Genomic DNA, 21,157 nt, shown 5'->3' with positions numbered 1-21,157 from the left:
GGTACGTGGAACTCTTCTAGCTTAAAATAAAGAGAAATATTTAATTATTCTAATGTTTTCTAAAATTATTGCAAAGTCCATTACTATGGAAGAAAAGCCAGACCTCACTGTTTCACAAAACGTGTATCCTTACCATTGCTGGGGCATCTAGCATGGAGAACTTAATTTGTATACAAGACTAGGTTGGGAATGTTTTCACTTCTCAAACATCCTGAAATAATAGGTGATGGTTTAGGGTAGATATTAACAAAAACAACTTTAAACATATAATGATGGTTGATTGATGAGAGTGCTTTTGGGCGCAAAGACACAGACTTTTTTCAAGAAGATAAAATTATCATCTGGAAAACACCCCTTCAGTTCTCTGTGTAAGAGGGCGCACACGGAAGAAATTGAATTTGGAAATTCGAGCATTGATATTGACATCCCTTAGTGGCTCATTTTAATTCATCAATCATGGGATGGTTTTATTTTCTGCTAAATCAAAATGAAAAATGCTCATTTATATAAAAGAACAAATTGCAACATATAGAATAAAGAAATTATTTTTTGTCCATAAGTAAATATGAAGTTCAGAAAAAGACATTGTATAACAGATCTGACATTTGTAAAAGTAATTTGTTGGAGTTTGTAATCTTGTCTAGGGTGTTCTAAGGTTTTTCATTTTTGTCTTTAAGGCTAAGTGCCTTAGTTAAGCCTGCATCCTTTGCAATATGCATTAGACGTATATCTATAGACATCAAAACCCATTGTTTTGTAATTAAGTTTTAGTATTTATCAAAAGTATTACAGAAGAGCATGCAATTATACTGAGAGTGGGGGGGCTGAATTAGCATAATAACAAATTTCCCAATTACTTTTATCCAAATAATTGCTTTAATAACTTTAAATGCTGAAATCAATAATTAGGCACATGAACACAGTAACACAATGATTTAGGTGGAAACCCAATGTGGGAGAAAACCACGGAAAATAAATGATTTCTTATATAAACCGTTCTTTTACAATGTTTTGTAGGCTACAACCCCTATGTTTATGAGCACCGACTCACTGGAAGCTCCAACTCCCATACTTTGCAGTCTCCGACCTACTGGAAGCACCAAACCCACTGCACACAAACTTCTTTTCCACCTTGACTATGTTGCTTGCTTCAACTGATGATGGATACTTTCATTTCACAACTTATCTTCAATCAAACTGATTTTTATATATGATTTTAGATCTGGTATTTTCCTAATAACTCGGTCTGACACTGTCATATATAATTTCCAGAACATTGCCGTTGTTTTACATCCTTCATTTTATTGGGTCATCTTGTCATGTCCTTTATGTTGATGTGTAAGGAGGTAGGATACGCACCAAATCCATGAGTTTACTTTTTAATAAATCATTGCTTCTCTTCATTGCTGTACATATATGATTCATATTATTTTGCACGTTCCATGGATTTATCAGATAATATTATTTCCTCAATTAACAATGACATGAATATCTCTGTTTTCTCTTTGCAGACTGACTTGGAAACTCTTAACAACATCTGTATGAATTTGCTTATATCAGTGACTTCAGTATGCCCTTAATTTATTCGCGATAGGATAATCAACTTATCTTCACCATTCATTGCAAACTCATTGCTAAATATAATACTTCAGACTTGTATAAATGATGACTTGTAATTTCATCGTGCTACACAGTCGGTCTACTCGCTGTTCAAATTCTTGTTTTCACTAAAATTCTTATTGCCACTAATTCTTTATTTTTACTTTTATCTTCCTTCCTTTATGATATCATCTTTCACAAATCTTGTTTGCCAATAACCAAAGATGGAGAAGCTCACATTAATATCTTTTACTACATACAATAATGTATCCTCCAGATGAAGTCTTCATTCTAAACCTTTTTTAAGCCTCTTTTCTTATATAACTTTAATGTACCTTCTTTTCTCTATATATGTAAACCCGTTAAATAACCTTTTCTTTGGTACCCTTGCACCGATCAAACTATCATGCTATAGGAAACAACAATCTCATGTCTTCATTTGACATCAATGACAACATCTCAAGAATCTCCCGAGTGCCTAGACATCAATGAAAATATTCCATCAATTACTGCCTATGGATACCATCATATGTTTTCCTATAATCCTCAAGGATGCATCCCTTGGTAGAGACAACCCTATCCCTCATAACAGATATTTAAGGGATGCAGCAACAGGCAAAAAATGTCTCCACCTTGTCACTTATTTTGCCAAGAAAAAGTAAACATCCTCGGCATGTCAAAAATATTTATGGGAATCCCTAGGTATGTCAAGGGATGGCTAGTCATCCATATGTCCCAAGCACTTTATAACTTTTTTTTTAAAACATAATTTTGAAAATTTTGAGGGGGGTGGGACAAGTGGACCAACAAGGAACCCCACACCCCTTTGAACCCAACCTAAAACCTAAAAAAACCTAGAAACAACTAAAAACAAAAAGAAAGCTCATTTAGACATTTTCTAATTTGTGAAGAACAGAAAGAGAAAGAGCTGTACTAAAAAGAGAACAATAGTGGGAAGAAGGTAATAGAGCATCAAGTCCATGTCATTTGGGATAAGTTTGTGATACATTATTCATTTGTTGATTCCTTTTAGCTTTATTTGAAAGTTCCAAACACATAGCGACTGTTTTTTGTTTATTTTTATTTTGAGATAGCACAAACAGTTGTGTTTTGAACTTTCAACACAAATAAAATGTGGAGGATAGTGAGCATAGTGCGAGTGAAGATATTGAAACTCAACAAAGAACTAAGTTAAGAACTATTGTTGGGCGTTCTTCTAAGTGTAAGAGTATTGCCTCATTAAACAATTCAAAGTATTGCCTTTCATTGTCCCTAAACCCTCCAAACCCTCCTTGTAGGTGATATATCATCTATGTTACCCCAAGTTTTCAGGACAAGGAGAAGGGGGGCAGGGAAACGGGTTTCAAGGACGTTTTTTCTTTTTGGCCGAAGCAGGAGATGGTAGGGGATGGCTATATCTATATATATGAAATTTTAAATATATTCACCAATTTCACATTCATTATAGCAACATAGTTTGAATTATCAATTCCATTCATCAAACAATGATTCATCAATGATGAGCATAACAATTAGCATCTAATTGAATCGTCATAGAAAATAGCATCAATTTCAATCATCGTCTAAGAATACCAATAAAAAGTCATCAAATGAGTCAAATGAGAGAATGAAAAGCATCATAGATTCATATCACAAGGCTGCAATTTTCAATTTTCAAGTTTCAAGTTTGAACAAAATGAAAACATTGAAAAGTTAAAGACTAATACTTTAAATTTTTTAAGTATCAACTATAGTCTATCAATGATCATATAACCGTTCCATCAATGTATCAACTATCAATGTTCATATAATATCAAGACAAAACATTCCATGTCCGAAACACCAAAGTCAAAAGAAAACAAATATGGTATGGCAGCTGCCCCTAATCATCCATATCAATTTGGCTATGACTGTCATCCTTATTTGATACATGATTTGATATGTAAATAAAGCTCTGAAGTTTATAACTTTTATTTTGTAATTTATTTAAAGTCTGACTTCCAAGCGCGGGGCCCATAAATGGACAAAAAAGGTTTATTACTATTTTAAGTTCAATATTTTTTTTGAGATGGAAACTTTTAGCAGCCCCTAGGACAGAAAACTAAACAGAAATGCAATTCCCAGGACGATCAACACTATCCGAAAACTCGCAGACCATTTCTGAAGTTTCCGAGATGTGTTTCCAATTTTCCTATCTAGGTAGGGACGGCTAGGAAACGTCCCCGAAACCATCCCTGTTTCCGAAACCTAGGGCTTAGGACTGAAAACATGTCCCCGAGTAACATAGTATATCATATGATGTTAAAGCAACTTATTTAATGCACATTATATTAGCAGCTCGTGCAACGTGAACTATTTTGGGACACTGTGTCTTAGTCCACTATTCTCCACTTATCATGTCAAAGGATATTTACGATGCAAGTAATGGAAAATAATTCTTCAATCTACTTTATTTATGAAATTTATTTACACAATTTCTGATAATGATGCTAAAATGTAGTGTAATATAATTGATCACAGTCATATGGTGCATATGATTTGACAATATTACTATGCATTGATGGAACTCTATGTAGGTAATTCTTGAAATCCCTCAAGATGGTAACTATTTTAAATCTCTTGGTAAGAGAATTACTCATAGGGCTGAAAATGTCGTATCTAATGTATTCCTTTACAATATACAATTAATAACTCCATCAAACAAGAACCAAACAATTTAAAAGATAAAAAATATGATCGCTTTGCAACATCGAGCCCCATTAACGAGGAGGCCTTCCCTATTGGTGGAAGGCCATACTTTGACACCCATGTTTACTACCTTCATTAATTCCATCCTCTTTCTTCTCTGTTATGCATTTGGTCGTTCATATGGGTTCACACTAACCAAGACCGCTACAAACCAATTTGTAACTGTTGAAGGAGCAACCCAACGAAAAAAATGCCCCAACAAGCAGTGAATAATGAAGTTTGTGTTCCCCAAGGAGCACGGTTCAAAGAAAAAGTAGTTGGAGGATTGGAATCAACTAATGATGGAAGAAATAGACGTAAGGATCCCCAAACCCCTTCTTGTATTATCAAACCTAATAACCAAAGGGCCTTGGTTATTGATGCTAAGAAGAATAGACTTAAGTATTCAATTGTGTTCCTTCTGGCCCAATACATTTAATAAGCTTCAATCCAAAGCATATTTGACTCAGTGGATTCATAACATTTGGGGCAAGAAATTTGGTTTCCAATTTTCTTATTTATGCATGATTCAAAAAGGTTTACTCTTAATTTTTTATTAACCCTAACTCTTAGAGAGAAGTCATTGAAAAACAATTTTGGAGAATATGGTATGCCTAGCTTTAGGGCCATGTCATGGTCATTTGAAGTGATTCATGTAGAATTTTTGGCCCGGTGGATTAACATGAGTAATCTCCTTCCAATTCTTTAGGACTTGATTCCACAAGCACTCAAAATGATTGGCAATGTTTTGAGGGTTGACAAAACAAATAGTCTTCTACCCCATACAAATGACATGGTTTTGATTACCATTAACCCTGGGAAAGACATCCTTGCAGAGATTGTTTGTCGGCCTAAAAGACCAACCCTATTTGTACCCTATCTCATTTATGGGTGGTTTAAATCATTTTTGAGTTGTCTAACTCTCCACTTCTATACAATAATCCTATTGTTGACTCTACTCAACCCAAAAATATCCCTAATCTTGATATCCCTCTCCCAATTGTGTTTGAGGCTCTTTATGCTTCCTTTTACTCCCTTGAAGCTACTTTCAACAGGAACCCCTTTTCCCCTCCTCCCTCTAGTTCGGGCCTTTTTGAGTTAGTAATCCCTACCCCCCCCCTCTTGCTCAAACATTGATTTTGGTCTCAATCCTCAAAACCCTAAGCCTAAACATAGAACACAAAATACTCAACAAATTAATTTAGAAAAGATTAAAAAGTTGTCTAGGCACATGTTCAAAAATAAGGACTCCCACCCTCCAGACCCTACTGTTATTAACCCTACCATGGTTCCATCACTCCCAAGTTCCCATTTGGGAGTGAAAGCCTAGTTCAATAGCAAGACCACAAGGGTTGATCATAGTGTCACACCTGCTAGAGCAATTAATATACTTAATAAGGTGAATAAGAATGCAAAGGCATCTCTTAATGGGTTGTATGTCCTTAAGAAAGCCTATGATCAAGAGGATAGGCTAGATAATTATATCCTCAAAGTTATTGTCATGTCCCCAATTTCTGCCCTTCCTTAGTGACAACATTTCTAGCAGGGTTGGTCTATTATCTAGTTCCCATAGGCCAGCAGAGCATAGAGGGAACCAACCCAGGGACTTTGAGAGTCATGCATGAGCTTCCCAAGTAGTTTGGAGCAGTAGACAACAGTTTCCTACAATTTAGGAGGGATTCCTAATTTGTAGAGATTGACTAGGAGTGGTCTAGGAGGCATTTTGAGACCTTGGCGAATGTTTTGGAGACTTAGAGTGCATCTCCTATTTTTTAGGAGGAACTCCCAGTTCAGTGACAGTTCTCTCAGAGGTGCACACAGCAGGGGAGTCATTGGGACTCAATTTTGGTTGGTTGGGGTTGTCTCCTACTTTTTAGGAGCATCCCTAGATTTTAGGGATGGACTACCAGTTGACACATCTTGTCTCGCATCAGTCACAGACAGGTGACAAGGTCATATTCATGTTTGATTGGTCATTTTGGATTTTTTGGGACCATTTGAGAAATATTTTAATATATTTAAATATTTCCTAAGTTGGTGATTAAATAAATTAAAATAAGGTTAATAATATAACCATTTTGGAGTAATAAGGAGATTTTGGCTTCAGTTGATCAGGTACACCTATGTGTTATAGCTCGTTGGAAAGGTATCGAATTATTATACATGATTTTTACTATCTGTAGACTTTTTGGTGCCTTCAGCTATGAAATTTTAATAAAGTAATATTTTTCCTATAGCATGGATGACTTTAATTGGGAAAATGTTATTTTATTATATTTTATTTAAAGGGCAAAGTGTAATTTCCCTTCAGGGTTCAATTTACAATTGGAAGGGGATATAAGGAGATGGAGACCTAATTTCTTATTATCTTTTGCATATTGAAAAACTCATTTTTGTGAATTGGCTCTGAGAGAGCAATTCTTCATCTGGGACGCAAACCCCAGGTTCTAGATTGGCTGGGACGTAGCCCTCAACAGTTATTGACATTGGATTCTTCAGACAGTGTGCGTTGCTATCAAGGATAGAGTACACCATTCTTTATTGTGGATTCAGGTTGCAGATTTATGGTTTCAGTGTTACAAATTGATTCTTTCAGCTGGGACGTGATTCCTTGCAGTCTTACGGCTGCCATTTGCAGCAGTTTGACATCATTGTTGGATGTAAGCTCCTTGGAACTGCATTGGATTTATTATTTGGCTTTATAAATCAAAAATCTACCTGGTACGATTTATAGCAATTCTGATTTGGTTCTATGTTCTTATTTATTTTCAGTCTCCTCTCATGTTTATTGTTCATTATTCATTACTATTGTGAAAACTATCAAAAAACACAAAACAAAAACAAAATCTTCTGCAACTTCTATCTATTCTCAAAGACCATCAAAGAAATCACACGAAAATATAGTTTATTAATTTAAAAACTATAGCAGATCAGCAAGGGCATCTATCAGGGATCTTTCAGTGGTATCAGAGCCTACATCCTGCCAGCCTGTAGGGTTTGTGAGAAATTGTCACAACAGATTTTGGCATCTGGGTATTGGATAAAAAGTTTTGATAATTCATTTCAGCATCTGAGTACTAGCTAAAAAATTTTGATAATTCATTTTGGCATCTGGGTATTGGATAAAAGGTTTTGATAATTCATTTCAGCATTTGGGTACTGGCTAAAAAATTTTGATAATTCATTTTGGCATCTGGGTACTAGATCAAAAGCTTTGATAATTCATATTAGCAGTACAGGGTCGATTTTTGCTCTAGCATGTTAGTTTCAGTTGGTCAGCGTGGTAGTTCATTATGGCAAAATTGTTAAGAGATATAACCCTATGGAAAGAATGGGAACAGTCACAACAAAAATTCAAACTTAAATTGCAACAGTTAAATGATTCTATGTCAAGGAAATTTGGACATGCTAGTGGATCATCATCTTCTTCTAGAAAGGATCCATTGCCACTAGACAGGAAAACGGAAGTAATTGGCATACTTGAGGAGTATAATACTCTTCCTCAATATGTTAGGGAGAACTTTCATTTCAAAGATTACATTGACATGCATCCAAAAATTTGTCATAAGGTTAAGCTTGCAAAAAAGGACTACCATGCCATAGTTGATGATATGTTTTCATATGAGAAAAAAGATTTGTGTCAACCTATCCATGTTCATGATAAAAACACCATAATGGATCAGTCACTTGCAGGGTATGCAGAAGAAAGGCATGAAGATGTGTTATCATTTGAGTTGCAGCCTATGAGAAACAAAAATCAGTCATCATGTGGGATTCCTAAAGAAGAAATAACTCTAGATCAGGAGGAGACACATAGCACACCATTGATTCATCAAGTTGATCACAAAATGGAAGAGATTACAATCATGGATCAGTCCATTAGGGATGCTGAAATCATGTCTCCAAGGTCTGATACCTATTCTAATTTTTGCAATAGTAGCTCTAGTCATGTGGTATCATCCATTTCACATGAAGGTAATGAGGTTGTTGAGTCTTCCTATGATGGTACTCAGGTTAAGTGTGTTGCACATGAAATTTATATTGTGGATTCAAACCACAAAGGTTTTGATTGTGTTTACCCCACCTTGGAAGATGTGAAAAAGGCTTAAGAGACGTGCAATGAATGGTCACATAGAGCTAAGAAGGCCAAGATGCTTGCTGCCCAAGCAAGACAACACTTACAAAAGGTCAAGGAAAGATGCAATCAGCTTGATAATGCAAGAAGACAAAGAGAGTCATACATTAGATCCTTATTTCTTCCAAGGGAAGAAAGTGAGGATGTTGAGCACAAGGGAAGAGCTTCTTGAGGTAAGTCCACAAGAAGAGCATGTTGAGATGTGTGAAGAGGAAAAGAGTTATGATTTAGAAAACTCAGTTTGGTCTAGTTTGCATCATGAAGTTTATGACGTTCCTCTTTTAAAGAGCCCTTTAAAGGCTCCAAACAATGATGATATTAGTTTCACACTTGATGGACCAGCCACAAGTGTTATTTTCATTTGTGTGGAATGGAACATTATTGATTCTGATTTGGTTAGTCATGCATCATCTACAATGGAAGGACAATTGTTAAGATCATATGAAGCATCTTGTCTTAAAGAGATGATTAGGGAGATTAAGAGGCTGCTTACTAAGAAGATATTGCATTTTGATAATGTTTGGTTTGTTTGGCATACTACACCTTGGAGTTTATTAGTAATGGAAAACATATCAGTTATGGAGATAAAGGTATGGATCAGATTTTGGGCAGCTAAGGCAGTTAATGGGACATGTTATATTCGTTTGAACACACCCCATGGACCAGCACCTTTAGAGGAGTCACCTACCTTGGAAGGAGAGGCAAGAGAAGACCGCAACAACATTGTGGAAAGGTATGAACATACTTCTGATTTTCTGACTTTGAACAGCAATTCTCTTTCATCTCATGAGTCAAACTTTGAACCTTGGGTTGGTTACATTCAAGTTGGGGTGTTCAAGTGTGAAGTTGATCCTTCCCTACCAAGAGTTGATGATATATTAAGTTGCATACCTAGTGGACCAGCCACAAAGAGCTTGTCTTTGTTGAGAATTAGAAACATCTCTCATTCATCAATGGGTTTATCACCTCTTCCATATGATAGGGCAGCGATGTACCTTTTGATTGAAGATTCAAACTTTTTAAATATTACATTGGGCTTTCAAGATCAAAATATAAGGGACTTCGTTGGTTACATGGTTAAACAAAACATTTACTTAACAACCTTTAATGAAGGCTCACTAATTTGTGGAAATATAGGTAAAGTTGCAGCAGCTGTTTGGAGGACTTGGAAAAGTATTCAACAAACTTTCCTTGCCAATGATTGGCTTATATGTGAATTCCTAACAACATTGGTTGTTGGTAGTAATTGTGGCTTCATTTGGAGTGAAGTTCTTAGTTGGTTAGATGAGGTACAGTTTCACAACAACAACATAATGAGCATCAACATGCCGGAGGGATGTGTCAGTGCAAAGATTTGGGATCTTGGCATCAACATGTGTTGGGCATTTCTTCAGTGGATTCATGTTGAGTTGCTTCACTTTTGGTATACAGATGTTTACATCAGAGTAGCGCAGTGGTTGGGTGGAGCAACATTTCTCAGATTGATATGGGATTCAGGAATTGATAATCCTACAATGTTGGGTACAAATGACACATGCTTTGGTTTTTCTCATGATGGCATACATACTTCATCTTCGAGTTTGTCATCTACATCCATTTATATGGCAGTGGTATCCTTGTTGATTGGTGATTCCATAGTCTTCGATTCCTTATGGACTAATGGCTGTCCAAGCTGGAAACATTTACTACTTGACTTGGCATTGACTACATCCATGATTCAGTATGAGGGCATTGAGGAGTGTTTCTTTGGGACATTTGTTGTTTGGTATTGGTATAATGACGTCTATGATATCATTCGAGTTGCTGCTCAGAATTATAGCAGCATTGTTAGGTGGTCATGTGGGTTGGAATACTGGTTTATGGGAGTTCACTTTCACACCTTGCTGGTCTACTTCATTGTATGTATGTTTCATGGAGTGCGGTTGAGATACTTCTTCATCTCATTCAGCACATTTGGTATTTTGGTTTGGGATCCGAGCCCTGGTCTCATTGATACATTGGTGCTTCAGGGTCCTAATGAATTGCTTCACAACTTGTGGTTCACTAATATTTATATCAGAGTGACGACGCGTCAGCATGGTGGTTCCCTTTTGAGGCAGATTTGGAATCCTGGAATCACTTGGATTTGCAGTTCAATTGTTGAGGATGTGGAAGCCAATGTAGGGTTACTAGAGTTTCCGCCTTTAGTGTTCCAGTTTGGTTCTTTCGGAGAGCAGTTCATTGAGGAGTTGATAGAGTTGGTACAGTATTTGATTGCTCTTCCTTCAGGGGGTTTTCAGGAGGTTACTTGTTTTGGTGCAGTACAAGACAATGTTTTTAGAAGATGGAACTACAAACCTTCCAAGATGGCTTAGGACCCTGGGATCATTCTTGGTTATGGTATGGACTTGCCTGATGTTTGTGGAGTTGGATTGACATTGCTTGAGGACAAGCAATCTTTGGGAAGGGAGGACTGGCATGTCCCCAATTTCTGCCCTTCCTTAGTTACAACATTTCTAGCAGGGTTGGTCTATTATCTGGTTCCCATAGGCCAACAGAGCATAGAGGGAAACAACCCAGGGACTTTGAGAGTCATGCATGAGCTTCCCAAGTAGTTTGGAGCAGTAGACAACAATTTCCTACAATTTAGGAGGGATTCCTAATTTGTAGAGATTGACTAGGAGTGGTCTAGGAGGCATTTTGAGACCTCGGCGAATGTTTTGGAGACTTAGAGTGCATCTCCTATTTTTTAGGAGGAACTCCCAGTTCAGTGACAGTTCTCTCAGAGGTGCACACAGCAGGGGAGTCATTGGGACTCAATTTTGGTTGGTTGGGGTTGTCTCCTACTTTTTAGGAGCATCCCTAGATTTTAGGGATGGATTACCAGTTGACACATCTTGTCCGGCATCAGTCACAGACAGGTGACAAGGTCATATTCATGTTTGATTGGTCATTTTGGGTTTTTTGGGACCATTTGAGAAATATTTTAATATATTTAAATATTTCCTAAGTTGGTGATTAAATAAATTAAAATAAGGTTAATAATATAACCATTTTGGAGTAATAAGGGGATTTTGGCTTCAGTTGATCAGGTACACCTATGTGTTATAGCTCGTTGAAAAGGTCTCGAATTATTATACATGATTTTTACTATCTGTAGACTTTTTGGTGCCTTCAGCTATGGAATTTTAATAAAGTAATGTTTTTCCTATAGCATGGATGACTTTAATTGGGAAAATGTTATTTTATTATATTTTATTTAAAGGGCAAAGTGTAATTTCCCTTTAGGGTTCAATTTACAATTGGAAGGGGATATAAGGAGATGGAGACCTAATTTCTTATTATCTTTTGCATATTGAAAAACTTGATTTTGTGAATTGGCTCTGACAGAGCAATTCTTCATCTGGGACGCAAATCCCAGGTTCTGGATTCGCTGGGACGTAGCCCTCAGTAGTTATTGACATTCGATTCTTCAGACAGTGTGCGTTGCTATCAAGGATAGAGTACACCATTCTTTATTGTGGATTCAGGTTGCAGATTTATGGTTTCAGTGTTACAGATTGATTCTTTCAACTGGGATGTGATTCCTTGCAGTCTTACGGCTGCCATTTGCAGCAGTTTGGCATCATTGTTGGATGTAAGCTCCTTGGAACTGCATTGGATTTATTATTTGGCTTTATAAATCAGAAATCTGCCTGGTACGATTTATAGCAATTCTGATTTGGCTCTATGTTCTTATTTATTTTCAGTCTCCTCTCATGTTTATTGTTCATTATTCATTACTATTGTGAAAACTATCAAAAAACACAAAACAAAAACAAAACCTTCTGCAACTTCTGTCTATTCTCAAAGACCATCAAAGAAATCATAGGAAAATATAGTTTATTAATTTAAAAACTATAGCAGATCAGCAAGGGCATCTATCAGGGATCTTTCAGTTATCCCTACCCGACCACCATTGCCTCCCCCTAGCATTTGTTGCACTAGCCAAAAAAGAGTGACCTTCTTGTTCAAAAGAGTATCCCCTCCCAAGTGGGTGGCGTGGGTTGTGAACCTTGTGCAGAGGTTGCCACAAAAGGTTTTGAAGAGATTGAAATTTAGGAGTTTGTCATTACACTAGTTGCTAAAAATATGGAGGAACAAGACATTTTTGTATTCAATGCTGGGAAGAAATGCAAAAAGCCAAGGTCTAAAAGATTGGAAAAGGAGAAGGAAGAGGCAGATTGTGAGAATACTAACGAAGGAGTTGAGCCCATAGTCAAGAAGAAAGGAGTAAAACTCCTAACTTGACCAACAACATTAAGCTTACAAAGATACCTAGAAGGAGAATTCCAAATAGCTTTAAGGGCTTCCAAACCCCAATGGAAATTGACTCCTAGAGTTATAAATGGAAGTCACTTGTGCATCGTGGAATGTCCCTTATAGGAAATATCTTATAAAGAGATTTATGAGAACATAGAGAGGCATTGATTTTGTTCTCTTACAAGAAGTTAACGCAGCTCAGTTTACACTAGATATTTTCATTAAAATGCATATGGAAGGATGCAAAAGCCTTCACCACAAATCATCTAAAGAGAAAGGAGGGTTTTTCTATACTTCTATGACTCATATGGAATAAATTCATTTCTAACTAAGGCAGTTCCCTAGTAATAGGGTTGAGTTAGTCATCTCGAAATGCAATGAAAAGGAATATGGCATTTGTTCAATCTATGCCCCTAATGAACACTATGAATGAATCGAATTATAGAAGTGGATGTGTAGCATTAAGGAAGTTCCCTAGATTGTTGTAGGAGATTTTAGCATTGTTAAGAGTCCACAAGATAGATAGGAAGTACTATATTTGAATGGAAAGGTGGCAAGAAATTTTATTGGTCCAAACTAATCAATAAATTTAAACTATTTCAGCCATTAGTCAGCCAGAGAAAGTTTAGTATAAAGCTATTAGTTAGCCAGAAAGTTGAGTATAAAGGAATCTCGCACACTTGGTCTAATTATCAAAAAGGGGAAAGGAGAATATATTGCAAGCTGGACATACTCTATGTTAATAAAAATGCCCAACCTTCAGAAAAGAACTTGATTAGGTGAGTTTAAAAGTCATTCCCTATACTTTATTAAATCACCACCCTATCATGTGTACCATTTCCCAATTAGATAGAGTCCTCCCATCTAGTAGGTGCAATAAGGCCCTTGCTCTTAACACGTCTCTTCTTGAAGATCATGACACTAAGACTGCAATTCAGGTGATTTGATGGTATAATAATAGTACAATTAAGAATAATAGTGCAATTGAAAGATGGGTGTAAAATACCAACAATTCGAAAACCACGTTACAAGTTGTTGGTAAGAAGAAATCCAAGGACTCTAGGAGAGAGGGGTCTACTCTTAACAATAACGTATGTGAGTCAAAGCTTACCATTCAGTGGGACCCTTCTAACTTGATGGCTCTGGAATCCCTTGTACATTCTTGAGACTCCTTGAAGAAGTTACAAAACTCTAAGATACAAGGTGCAAAAACGAGAGCTAGAGTCAATTGGCTCAATCATTATGATAAAGGGTCGAAATACTTCTTCTAAATCCTTAACACAAAAGAAGCAAAAGATAAGACTAAATGTATATGTGAGGGAGGAAGCAATATTGGTATGCAAGAAGAGATTCTAAAGCCCATTGCCACATTCTACTGAAAACATTTTACTTTTGAGGATGATGGTACAACCATTGACTATATTAGAAACCAAATTAAGGGGATTATTCTTAATAATGTTGAAGAAAAGGTGAAAGTATTGGGCAGACCTATCACTATTGATGAGCTCAATAGTGTCATCCTTAGGATGACCAATGAAAAGTCCCCCCAAGCTAGATGGGTTGCCTATTGAATTCTATATAGAAAATATTGAATGGATAGGGCATGATCTCCTCAAGACATACATTGAGGTTATGAAGAACGAATCATTAGGCTCTGACATAAACTTTGGCCTCATCAAACTCATCCCTAAAGATGGTTACAAGATGCTTATGAAGAGTTGGAGGCCTATTACTTTATTAATTGTATCATCTGAAATCCAAGCAAAACTGCATGCAGTTACACCTGAGAATTTCATCCCTGTGGTGGTAAGCCCTACTCGAACTAGGTTTGTGAAAGCCGGATACATCTTGAAAAACCTTATCACACGATCAAAAGCAATGGACTGGGAAAATCATCTAGCCAGCAAATCAGCATGCTCTTGATATATTACGAGAAGGCCTAGTATAGGATTGAGTGGAGATTCATCATCAAGATGCTGGAATGTTTGGGGTTCCAAAAAACCTTCAATCAAATGGTCTTTACTTTGATGAATGGAGCTATTGCCTCAGTAGAGATTAATGGAGTTGAATCTAAGTCCTTTGCACTAACCAAGCTTGATCAGACAAGGGTGCCCCCCTGCTCCATCCCTTTTTATTCTTGTTGTTGATTCTCTCCTTTACATATTAAGGGAGGACTATCTCTCCTAGAGTCAAGGGTGTTGTTCTTCCCAACAATGAGGAGTTGTCAAATATCCCTTTCTCTATCATCCCCAACTTGAAAACTATGTGGGATTGGGTTAATAACAAGATTGAGAGTAAATTGAATAAATGGAACAATAGGTTCCTCTCTCTTACAACTAGACTACAAGTATGTCAGAAGGTTGTGTCTGCTTATTCTATTTACTACTCATCTGCTTGGATTTTTGATCAATCTCAAATTAATTATGTTATCAAAATCATCAAAGAATTCCTATGGTTTGATGGAAAAGGTAACAAGGAGAGTCATGTTGTAAGGTGGGGTTGGCACTATAAGTAACAAAGTGGCTTGGGTTCAAAAGATCTCAGATGGCGAAGCATCACTCTGCTAGTTAAATGGATATCTAAAGCCGGTCAAGGTAATGAGCCTTGGAAAGTATTGGTCAAAAATAATATTAGCAAAGTTGTACTTGGAAAGGCCTACATATTAATGATCTCTTAACAAGAAGGAAAAAGAGGTTGGGTCTATTGTTTTTTAGTCTACGTGGAGAAGCTGGGAAGGAGTTAGGCCTGTAATATTATGTAGCAGTATCTTTGACCAAGACTATAAAATTTGCGGAGAGAAGTCAATATGGTCAAACCTAGAACTTTGATCGCCTTAGTTGGAGCAAGCATCTAATGAAACTAGCATGTACCTATTGAACATAAAATTGTATGCTTCATGTGGTGCCTTCTTTTGCACAAATTGCCAGTTAAAATCCCCAAAGGAGAACCAAAAGTTTTCATTTTGCAGATGATGCGAATCTATTTTTCAGGACTTTTTTGACCTCTTGCCATGTTACAGGGCTATTCTCCAAGGAAATGGAACAATTTGGGCATCAACAAATTCGGTGATATCATACAAAAGGGCGAATTGATCAGCTGGCAAGAACTGATGGACAAATTTGGTACCATGACCTTCCATTGCAAGACACACACCATCTCTTAAACTACCTAGAACTAGTGAAGCAATTGAAAGATTACACCTTCTTAAGTGGCCAAATGGTAACCCCTTGCACTCTACCAAATCCAAGCTAGTGTATAAAGTCCTCACTAATTCCAATGAAATATTTGATCATCTTAATTCTAAATAAAACCTTAACTTTTGATATTCTTAATTCAATTTACTCTCAATCTTAATCTTGTTATTTAAAAAACCAAATACTTGCTCATTCTATAGATGTTGTGAATCTATTTTTCACGTCTTTTTATTGTATCTTTGCCAAGGAAGCTTGGGATCTCTTTGGTTTATCTTTGAATGATAACTTTACTCTGTTTCATGTTCTCTTTGGAAACTACTAGGGAGTTAACAAAAGATGCAACAATTTCTGGTCCATTCTCTCTCTCCACATTCCTTGGCTCATTTGGAAACTTAAAAATGATGATATTTCCAGTGGTAGAGCTAAAGTCCATATTAAGTCTCTATGGAGACTCAATGTTTGCAACATTTCAATGCAGGTCGCAATGGTCCTGAAGAGGAAAGAACATAAACTCTTTAAGGTTCTCAATGAATATGCCGCAAACTTTAAGAGAGAAGGAAATTTCTATAACTTATCAACTAAGATAAGAGATGAGGATGATATTGACATCACACTTAACCAAATACTAAAGCAAATCAGAGAAAGGAAAGATATGGACAGGTAGTCCAATGAATCTCCTGTGACTTCAATGTCCTATCTAGCCCATGTGGTACATACACTTCACCTTCCTGCAGCAGCTACCACCCTAGTACCTGTAGCAAAACATCCTCCAGCCCCTATAGCATCTGTTCCTCCAGCGGCGCCTCCACTCCCAAGGGAGGATTTGATGTCTAACCCATAATATGTCATTACGTAGGATGGTAAAAGATTGAAATCGGTAAATGCTCCTATGCCTTGAACAACTTGGTTCTGAGTATTCCAATGAGGAATAGTAATATATAAAATTAGAATTCTCTGATGCGTTGAGAGAATGATTCGAATGTCATATTATACTTGTGATCCAAGGATGAGGAGATGAAATGAATAGACATCTTCCACAACCAATTCATAATTGGTTTTGATCAGTATACTAACCAATTGTTATACTTAATTTGTTCATGGTTAATAATGGATCTTCATGACTGATTAATTACAGTGTAACACGGGGACGCGTCCCCCCCCCCCCCAAAACTGGGTCGTTTCGGAGACAGGGACGTCCTCGGGATGGGGGGACAGCGTCTCGGCGTTTCGGGCGGCACTTAGAGTGCCACCGCCGCCGGAGACAGCGAGACATCTCCGAGACGGTTAGAGGTCTCCGAGTGTGGGGGTGCGGGGGGGCACCAAGGAGTCTCCTTCATTGAGGGGGGATGCCAAGAAGTCTCCTTCATTGTGGGGGAACACCAAGGAGTCTCCATTGATTTGACATTTTGATTTGGACTCTTGGAGACTTGTAGTTTTTGTTTGCATTATATACTTATTTTGATATCATGATTCATAGCACATGATACTTATTGTAATCATCTTTATGTCATGACTCATATGATCATTGATTACTATTAGATAGTAGAATCTAGATACTCATACTATTGATTTGAAGGCTGATATATAGAGTTTAGACTAATATTTATTATTTGCTGATGTTCAATGTTTAATGTTCATTGTTTGTTTGTCATTTGATCATGAATCATGATATTCCAGTTGATATGGTATATGCTATACCATATGTATAGTATATACACCCCTACTCCTTCCGCCACCCCCCATCCCCCACCGCCGTCCCCCCGCCGTCCCCCTACCGTCCCCAAATCAAGGCCCCTCTGTCCCCCCGTCCCCCCGTCTCCCAGGGCGGTGTAACTATGGATTAATATAATAATCAGTTTTCATAGTTAATCAATTATTATAGTAATCGGCTCATAGTTAGCTAATTAATATAGTAATCAATTCATAGCATTTTGTAAGTGCATTTACGAGACATGGAATATTGCCAACTTGATTGTATTTATGAAATACAAACAAGTATGGAATATGTTGGCATGTAATTATGATAAACATCTGATTATGAATGCTAGCAAAGAGGTGGATATGGAATATGACAGTAAGTGTACAAACTAAGTACATAAGAAGTTTTAAAAAATTATATTATGAAACAAAATCTATCACTTTCCACAGTAACTGTCCAAAGTGACTTAGTTTTCCATTTTATGCAATCTAGAATGGATGTAAGAATGCAACCTTAAATGAGACTAGGTAAGAATTCCCCGAAGAGATTCTATAAATGGGGCCTTACGTGCATTACTCATATTTTGGACACATACCACAACGAACACCAAATGGCATGTCACATATAATCCGATCGATGCAGCCAGTACGTAAAGGCAAGCGAGAAGCATCCCAATGTAGAACATCACAGGGCTCTTTTATTTCTGCGAAATGACATAAATTTAGTTGCAAGCTTCACAGCAAGAGTAAGATAAATGAACATACGCATTTATTCTTTCCCCAGAATAACTTGGAACTGTCCTGAACCTTATAATCATCAGAATCTTATTAGAAAATATGAATTTAAGTGTAACAACAAATCAATAGGCAATGGAAATCCCAAGGTCTTAGACATACCTCGTGAATTGCTTTCTGCAGCTACAATAGCTTTTGAAGCAGTATCACCTCCAAGACACATCACCTGTCCACTAAAACATTCTGCTGCTTCTAGAGGTATTGTGCCACATCCACACCTTAAAATACCCGCAACAGTGATATCAGATAATAAAACATGCATCAACTGTTACAAGGCACAAATCAGAATTTAGAAAGATGTATAATGCCGGCTGAATTTAGCTTTAAAAATAGTTGTAAAAAATTATTTGAAATTAATGGCAGTTGACAGCTATGAATTCTGAGATTTCTGTTCTACAGATAGCTCTATTATTTGCATGTAACCAAAGATCCGGGACACTTTTCCAATGTAGCCTGTTTCACCAGAGGAGCCCTTTCCCCTTGGTGTTGGTCGAACGTAGAAAAGAACTACTCTCTTCTGTTGGCTTGGTGAGCAGACTTCTCTCCTCTATCACTGAGTTTGTCAAACAGGCCTCATATTGTGGATGGGAACATGGGACAAAGATATCTCATTTCCCACTGCCTCCTTGTTTCTCTAAAACATAAGGCATGTGCCAAAGGCACTTAATTAAGATAATGGAGAAGCAGAAAATGTACACCGGGTAACTGGACATGAGAGAGGCCAAAACAACCCTTGAATCCTCAGGATGAATTTTATTATTGACCACATATACCCTCTAGCACCTTCCCTCATCTGACCAATGTTCCTCAACCTGCCAGTGCTGAAGGAAAACACAGCTTTCCATGTTTTATATTTTTACATTATTGACCCTATTCTTGCCATATTCAGTCTTATATCCTGTTATACAGTACTGCAATTTTGGTCTTATTTTATTGATATGTTAAGGCGAGTTTATTTTCTACTTTTGGTAGAATAGTTTAATTTTTGATTTATTATTCTTACAGTAAAATTGATGTGATATTCACTGATTGACATGGTTTATTTTCATTCAAGAGAAAAGTCCTTACTTACGGATCTGGACTCTTTGACATTTCATATGTGAAATATGCGATTGTGCTCAAATTGTTTTTTAAGATTTTTGGTTCTCAAATTGTCTTTTTAGATTTTTGGTTAAGTTTCAGCATTACATATGACCAGACACATATTTCATTACAATCATCTCATTTATTAAACTGAGCTCATTTTATTATATGTGTATGCTTAATAATAACCACCTAGAATAAACATATTTTTTGAAGATATGAGTAAAGATTACTTATATTTCTCCAAAATGGTGCCGTAAACAGTGAGAAAAATGGAGGTGATGATGGCAGACCTGAAATTTTTATCCAGAAGTTTTGAAGTTTTTTAAGTCATTACAATGGCACAAAAAAAAAATTCATGACTGCATGTGCAAAATGTTGAGGGAATGATGGTTTTTAAGCTCAAGGGTCCTGCAAGCCTACTAACGAGGTCCTGCACTGGAACCAAAGGTCAAAAAGCAGGAAGAGACTGAGGACCACAAAGTTGGGAATCTAAGGAAGAATCAGCCTGCAATGGAAAAGGTTGATGGTGACAAGAGACGGGAAAGAAAGATTTTCTTCAAGGATGGAGAAAATTTATGCCAACCACACCTCGAACTTTATGTTTTTTAATGTATCCAAGACATTGTGAATGCTACATGAATAGTACAACAACTTGGACTTCAAATTAGATATTTAGGTCTTAGTTAACATATATGTTGTCTTTGCCTGGGTGTAAAACCATTCTCCTCTGTATGCATTAAACTAAAGAAAATAACCTTCCTTCTATGCCCCTATTAGTCTGCAATTTATTTGATACGATGTCTCCAAGAGATTCATACAAACCATCCTCTCCATTTATGAATGAATTGTAGAATAAAAACTTTGGAATCAAGTAGGGAGCAAGAGCATGGATGGGCTGATTGAGTTGTCTCTTTCACCTCCAATAATTATTCTTTATGTCTGACCCATAGAAATTTTGGCTGACCTCCTTGACCCTGTCTATTGCCTCGTATACATAACCCAAGGGGTTTGTATCTCCATTCCCCAAAGATAAAATCCTAACCGACAATTTTAACACCTAAAATGAAAGAGTTCTCAAAAACAAAAAATGGAAAAATAACAAAATCACTTTGTAATATTCATCACCTATTCCACCATGGTTTTGACCCATCTAATGTTTCTTATATCTCCAAGGAGAAGATAAATGTAATACATAACTCATGGGCTTGAAAAAGACATAAGGTATCTCACCTTCAAAGCCTCTCAGCTACCACACAAGTTGCTCCACTGACAATCACAATCTACACAGCATTCTCTATGTCTATTTCTATGAATATTTCACTCAACATGTTGCACAATGTATCAGCAATTTCACTTCATAAGAGTCATCAATTGAATTTAGGAGCACCAATTACCCACCTCAATCCTACTTCTCCAAAGTCGTATATGTTCATCAACTATTACCTCTATATTTCTGACAGCATTACCCAACAAGCACCAATGTAAATTATAAAGGCTTGGTGATACATCATAATATGTTGTTGCAAAATCCAAATCTTGGCACACTAACATCATGTCAATATAATTTTCCTAGTTCCATGCAATACCTTATAGTGAAAGTTGTGCACCAATAGTGTGAAAAGGAATGAAGAAAATATCACCT

The 21,157-nt window shown here is 36.8% G+C and overlaps 1 protein-coding gene across 10 annotated transcripts in view; it reads right to left on the bottom strand.

Annotated features, from left to right (window-relative positions):
• The window catches only part of LOC149535778 (uncharacterized), a 218,642-nt gene that overhangs the window by 96,423 nt on the left and 101,062 nt on the right, over nucleotides 1-21,157 (bottom strand). For all 10 annotated transcript variants that reach the window (XR_016356742.1, XR_016356743.1, XM_089803414.1 and 7 more), the window contains 2 exons: nucleotides 18,532-18,647; nucleotides 18,231-18,338 (listed from right to left, as the gene is read on the bottom strand). Coding sequence is in view for 8 of the 10 variants with exons in the window: in XM_089803414.1 (XP_089659540.1) it covers nucleotides 18,231-18,338; nucleotides 18,532-18,647 (224 nt within the window). In the remaining 2 variants the exon portion in view is untranslated. The remainder of the gene's footprint in view (nucleotides 1-18,230; nucleotides 18,339-18,531; nucleotides 18,648-21,157) is intronic.

Source organism: Cupressus sempervirens, chromosome 10 (genome assembly GCF_028749045.1).
Source record: "Cupressus sempervirens isolate cs-2001-9-10 chromosome 10, ASM2874904v1, whole genome shotgun sequence".
Classification (NCBI taxonomy): Eukaryota; Viridiplantae; Streptophyta; class Pinopsida; order Cupressales; family Cupressaceae; genus Cupressus; species Cupressus sempervirens.
Note: the sequence above shows the minus strand (reverse complement) of the source record. Positions and strands in the feature narration are given on the sequence as shown.